At 37.4% G+C, this 7017-nt stretch overlaps 1 protein-coding gene across 1 annotated transcript in view; it reads right to left on the reverse strand.

Annotated features, from left to right (window-relative positions):
• Positions 1-2958, reverse strand: part of LOC137974797 (guanine nucleotide-exchange factor SEC12-like) — a 14877-nt gene extending 11919 nt beyond the window's left edge. The window contains exon 1 of the mRNA XM_068821778.1: positions 2706-2958. Coding sequence (XP_068677879.1) covers positions 2706-2828 — 123 coding nt within the window. The 5' untranslated portion in view covers positions 2829-2958. The remainder of the gene's footprint in view (positions 1-2705) is intronic.
• Between the last annotated feature and the right edge of the window lie 4059 nt (positions 2959-7017).

The following is a 7017-nucleotide window of genomic DNA, read 5'->3' on the forward strand; positions in this document are numbered from 1 at the left end:
CTCATTCAAGGTTAAATATTCTTTTGAATTTTAAGTTTAAGAACAAGGCAACCAGGACTAGTTTTAAAGCAAACAAAAGGATACTGAAATACAGTGTAGCAGCCATTTTGGAATAAGGTGTATACAGTTCCTGTAAATCCTGATACAGTTCTTAAAACAGACATGGAAAACCTCCTCCATTCTGACTGGCTCCGAGAAATGACGCACAGTGAAGAAAAGAAGTAATTCAGTGATCCCAAAATCCACACATGTGCTGTTGTAATTCAGTGATCATAAAATCACAGATAGCCAAACAAATGTGAGCCCTAGATGGCAAAATTCTTAGTGACTGAGTGATGCGCGTGCACTGGTTTTACATCTCTCTAAATTCTTTTATGTGTGTTATTTAATTAAAAAGTAATCTCATGATTTTTCTCATGCAATTTGGAATAAATATGCAATAAAAATACTGTAACTTTTTCCAAAGACATCAAATTGCATTTGCCCTATGGGCTTATAAAAGTCTTTGATCTTTGAAAACATTTATTGTTTTCCTTTTTTATTCGAAACTAACATTAGCTTGAATTGGCAGTACAAAATTGAAAACCAAATCTCTGAATATACGACATGAATAACAAGTCATATTCATTATTAACCTTCACTCTTCAATTCATTAATTTTCATTGTCAGACAATATTATTATTTACAGTACTCCCATAGATAATCAGCTTAAGACAGGGACATCAAAAACACAGCTCACATTCCACAGGTCAAGACTAAAAGAACCTGCTCTATTGATGAACTACACCCAAAAATTCCCTTAGACCAGAGACAACATTTTTTCGTAAAAAATTAGGGCTAGAAGGCACCTTTGGTACTGTTTATTTAGTTATACACTTAGCACATTGACCTGTACTATGACCTGTGCCTTATACCCAGCGGCTTAAAGGGGCTGAGTCACGCAATTTTAGGCAATTTCAGCGCTGATGGAATGGTCATAGAATTAACTAAAATATCAAAATAACTGTTCAAAACTATAGAAGAACTCTAACAAAACACAGGGAAGCCAAGAAAGGACATGGATAGACAAAACTGGAGAGTATTTGGATTGAATTTGGGTAAATTTGAAAAATGTCGGCCCACCTTTTTTCAAATTTATATCAGTCTATATCAAAATGTCATTTAGAAAGCTGGAAAATCATTCTCAGTTGTTATGTGTGGCCGTGATTTTCCAAATGAAAGACTCTTGCTCTGCCAATTTGACGTTTAGAGCTCACAATTAACAAAATTAAACAAATTTACCTAAAGTAGCGTGACCTAGCCCCTTTAAAACTATTTACATGTAGTTGCCCCCTCTTTAGACAGTATCCCTGATCTCAACTATGACACAGCAATAGACCTTTTTGCAGATAAGGCTTTTTTGATTTCTATTGTTTCAACTACTTACTATGGGATCGATGCCCAGGGAGCAAACAATGTCTTTCGAAACAATAGAAATCAAAATGGCCGCCGTATCGGTAAAAAGTTCTATTGAAAGCGCACCATTTAAAAATCTACATGTAAGTTAACCCTAAAAGATTACTAAAATCAGTGCATAGACCTTAATTAGAGAAAAAAACCCTATAGAACTTTTCATCTTAACAGCTACATGTGATTGTCGAGATATCACACAACTGAGATCAGCTGGGTGAAGTAAATGTATGTATTTGAAGTGCAGGTTGTAGACAAGCGGTAGAAGAAATCCTCACACTTAACTGGACATTTCAAGCACTGTCATTACTGCCTCTTAATATAATTTTAGAAACCTGAAAAAATTCAGGTGACTTCCAAGACTGCTGCCTAACAGGTAGCCTGTACGCGTAGCCCAAACGGGCACCTCACTTATCACAAGGTGATTTATCCTCACTTTTAATTAATTAATTCTGGGCTCTTAAAAAAAATGACTCGGGCTACTAACTTTTAATGTTGGAAGCCCAAAGGGCTCCAGAAAAATTTTCTTAGGCAACAGCCTTGACTTCTGCCATCCCGGGGCAATGCTCTATCACAGAGCTACAGTGTATGAAGCCACTCAGTTGGGAGAAGGTCAATTTGTTGGGGTCATGTCTTCCCATGAAAGGGAACTCATAAACCCAAGGGTTCGAATCCTGTTATAGCCACCTGATTTTTTCAGGTCTATATAAGAGACAATTGCTTAAATTTGTTCAGTTAAGTGCAAAGATCACTACCAACGTTCGCACAGAGTGGCTTTCAATTGAGTGTCAAAAGTAATTAGCGAATTGCTTTGATTTTTCATTACTTCACTCAGTGATTGGTTCAAAGTTCGCACACCACGTTTTCAACCAATCAGAAGTGAAATCAAAACCAATTGTGTCTCGCACGTGCACATTTCCCCACGCTTTGTGTCGGCTATGTGTAATTACTTCGAGTTTTGGTTGGTTTACTGGATTGTCTCCGTTCTTTTTGATTGGCCAAAGTAATAACTTTGGTTTTGGTTTTACGACACTCGATTTAGAACTCGCTCTAACATCAGCTGATTTTCGACACATCAAAGTGTTTATAAAATGGACATTGTAAACCAGCAATTTTAAACGATGGCGCCACCTTCTTTCTTCTGATTCACCTTATGACGAAGAACCTAGGAGAATGGTTCGCAGCACACGAAAATTACTAGAAATATACATGTATTATTCTTGGGGACTGCTGACAAAAAATGTAACACTACAAACCAATGCATTTGGAACGCCGGTCTTAGCCGCTCCACCACCGCCAGCGATCACGAAATGTTCCCGGTCCAAAGCATTTACGGCATAAAGTGGAAAGTTCGTCGTTTCGAGAGTCGTAAAAGGCATCTTCTTCCTAGATATAGGAACTACAGGTTTTAAGGAGGAAAGTTTGTTTGCAAAAGAGCACTTGACGTGGCTGGAAGCGTGGTTACAAATGTAATTTATTACATCTTCAAATACGGCAAATGAAATGTACCCTGAGAAAGACGATAAGGTATACAGCCGGAAAGGAAAGGAAATGAATGGAAGGAACTTTATTTAAGTGTCTGAGCTTCTAGCGCTGGAGCACTGATTGGGGACACTGTAAATTGAAATTGACAAATCAACGCAAATGTCGCAAATCAAATCGAGTTACATCTGAGAGCCGTTTCCTGCTTACTATACGTGATGACGTAACTGTTAGGTTCGCAAGTATGATCCGGAAAATTGTGGTTTTACATAAGCTTGCTTGTGTGGAGTGTGAATCAACGGAATCTGGTGTAATCTTCGTTAAGCCTATTGCAGTTGTAATCTTAGCAGAATCGAGTCTAGCGCTAAGTTATATTTTGGAGTGACGTTTTCGTTGCCGTAGCCGTCGTCTTTGCTTAAATTCCGTAATAATAAGGAGAGCTCAGTAGCTAACTTACAATATGTCCTGAAAAGTGTATCTTGCAAGTTCAGCGGACAAGTAAAAGGAACCTCCACTAAAACAAGGAAATAACTTTATACCACAGAACGTAATGTTTACAATCAAAATAATTTATGTTCGAACTTTTTCCAACGAAATTGTTTGTACAAATGAATAGACCATTTTACAGTTGTAGCTAGGCTACCTGGCCTAAGAATGGAAGCGAGGCTGCCGGTGACCCTGCGTTGATGCAAACCTTTGTGCTTTTCTAATGTTAATGTAGACTAATTAGAACTAGACGCTCCATAAAACGTACACTAGGTTGCATGTGGTTCGTGTGACACAAAAAAGGAAGGCATTGAATTGGGTGGTATTGAACTGCAGCGTTCCAGTTAATTTTTTTTTTTTTAAGTGGGGGGTCATTAAGACCATTTGAGGGGTCACCCACATGTCGCGCCAGCAGAGGCCCTTTAGCTCACACGTTCACACGTTTAATTATTTTGTAATGTCCTGTCCCATTTTGAGGTCTTTTAGTTTTTTAAGCTTTGGTAATAAATTCAGTTTAGATAGTCTGCAAAAAACTAACTGCAAATTGCTCTAAAGGACGTTTTTCAGCATGTCTTGCAGTTGCACTAAGCAAACGTATATTGCAAACACTAAGAAAGGACTGAAGGTGTTGTTTCCGCTTCATAATTTCTCTTCTTGTTAGTCTAATCTGATGCCATCAGAAAAAGCCAAACCAAAAGACAGATGAAGAAAAAAAATAGCATTTTTATACATAACTCTGAATCGAATTCTCATCGAAAGATTAATGGCAATCGATCTTAAAAACACAAAAATATAATTTCTGTAGTCTCTGACTTCTATGAATAAACGGAAAGGTCATGATGTTCTGTCAAAAGGAAGAAATTGATCACGTGCTAGGCAACCATAAAGGTGCACGTGATCACCTTCTGTCAACTGAATAAACTACGGGAAACACAGGCAGCCCAAGCTCGGTGTACGATTTATAAACTTTGTATGGGAAAATATACTTAAGCTTATAAATGCTAAAGTAAGCTGTAAATGTAGAAATAAACTTAAATTACCTCTACGTACAGTTGTCCTTGTCTTTTCTGTACAATCGGAGGGCAAACTGTGTCCGTTTTAGACGGGTTTGTGGCTTTTTGCGATGTCGTCAGTTGTCATTTCCCCTCTAACAACCAACGACATCGCAAAAATTCGTAAGCCACAAACCCGTCTAAAACGGACACAGTTTTCCCTCCGATTGCACAGAAAAGACGGGGACAGCTGTACGTAGAGGTAAGTGAAGTTTATTTGTACATGTACAGCTTACTTTACCATTTATAAGCTCAAAGTATATTTTCCCATACAAAGTCTATAAATCGTACACCGCGCTTGGGCTGCCTGTGCGGGAAAGAATGTTAATCGTTCGTCCTTTTCAGAGTAAAACAACGTACTTTTTAGCCACGAAACGTCCCTCTTTGGTTTTTTGATTTTGTTGTAATATTTAACTGAATATTTACGTTTCATCTGCCGGGTCAGGAAGCCTTCTCTGTCGGGTTCCTGAGAAACGTATCTATTTTGACTTCAGGGTGAACTACTTACACAATCGCGAGGTTGAGCGGCCATTTAATTGAAAATCAAAACATCTATGAGATACAAAAACAGACTTGCGAATTATCGCAAATCACAATGCTGAAAAGCACAAAAGCAGAATAAATGGTTAAATAAATATGAAGTTTGTTACTATCTGAATGTTTTTGGATTAGAGTATAGAGTAAAGGGATATATTGTCACGCAATGATATAATTTCATGACACTCAAAATTCGCAAAAAGCGTGACTTTCATGTAAACAATCTTCGCTCTAGCAAGTCGTAGCAATAAATTGGATTAACCAGGAAGTTAAAGAAATATTGTTGGCTTCCCAAATAAATTTCATTTTACACTACAATGACAAAATCATTTGCCAGAGAGAAAAAATTCCTGTCTCCCCGCGTATCACATTTCAACGCACGTGTGCAAATTTGTTAACTCATTTTCACCGTGTCCCGATTCCCGCGAATTCTTCTTTCAAATATTAACAAAAATGTTATTTCTCGTCAAGCGTTCCATCTTTTGTGTTCAAATAACCGCTAAAAATAAAGTTTTTTTAACGATCTTTCCGTAAATATTTTTTCATAATTTAATATTCTCTGTCAAAATTTGCACAACAATCAAAACAAAAATGGCAACGCACGCAACAAATTTAGTCGCATTTACCTCTTCGTCGAATTCTCATGTTTAACACAGAAATTTTTAGTTATTGTGAAAAATCTTTCTCAATTCGTTAGCAATCATCCTTTAAAATTTCAGAGAAATCGACCGGTCCGCGAATATTTTACGAGTTTTTTTCAATGGGATGTCAAAAGACCAAGTGGATGTTATGCATAATCGGGCGATCAAGTTGCGCGTGTGACCCGTTATAAATATTTTTTCACAAAATTTTCCCGAATCGTTAAGTATCACCACAGAAGACAAAAACATCATTCTAAAGGCTTATTCTACGCAAAAAGTAGGTTCTGGAGGTAATTTTGAGAGTGGAAATCAAGGTTACGGCAGACGGCAAATACAAAGAAAGACGCTAACCTCATTTTGACACGAAAATGCTGACGTCACGACCGCCATGTTGGTGCCCTAAACAAAGAAAAGGCGGCCATGTTGGTGCCCCGACCAAATCCTCCGGGAATTTAACTCTATTATTATGCAAACGCTTCCTTTTGTTTTCGTTGAAAAACATGGCTGTTGATCACGTGAGTGAAAACCAGCAATTACCATAAAAACTATCCAGTTAAGCTCACATGTTATAAAACATGATGAATTCATAAAGGCCACCTTTTCCAGTGAAAAAGTTTTTGAAAAAAACAACATATTGCTATTAGAGGCAAAAACTCCTTCCTATTTCATTACGTGCGTGAAGAAAGGAAACTCAATAGTGTCAAATTGTAACAAAATATCAACAAAATAAATTTCAGGCTCAAACCGTTTCCATGAAGAACCTTTTCCTTGAATAATGAAGCACAAAATAGACGACAAGCTTTCTTTTAAATAATTCTTGGCTGTCACATTTCCAATGATTTTTTTACCTGAAGACTGTGCATAGTTGAGTACAAATAAAATTATACAGTTCCATGGTTAAGGTGTTCGATTCCTTCTCTGTCTTTGTTGAACCCACAAGTTACCAGAAAATTTTCCATTTGGTTTCAGTGTTCTACATAACAGCACACTTAGTAAAAGATTAGAAATACAGCTCACTTTGATTTCGGTTCGACGGGCGATAGATTGTTGTCAAAGTCCATTACTCGTCGCTTTTAAGATTCCAGATATTAAATTTTCACCGCCTGTCTTGTTTATCCAATTTTTGACGTTCCATTCTTGAGCTCCATAAGGGTATATTTTGTTTAAAGATGCACTAAAACGCTATTCGCGTAACAATGACTTTCGGCGCCATTGCAGGTTAATAATTAAATGTTCTCCTGTGTGCTTTGTGGTCTGCTTGTGACGTGTCATGGTTGCCTCACTGTTCCAAAACAAAAGCAGCTAACAAAAGCTCTTTGTGTGAAAACAATAAGGGTGACCGTAATAGGTCACAAATATTTACGATGGCG

This window comes from Montipora foliosa, chromosome 11 (genome assembly GCF_036669935.1).
Source record: "Montipora foliosa isolate CH-2021 chromosome 11, ASM3666993v2, whole genome shotgun sequence".
NCBI classification, from domain to species: domain Eukaryota; kingdom Metazoa; phylum Cnidaria; class Anthozoa; order Scleractinia; family Acroporidae; genus Montipora; species Montipora foliosa.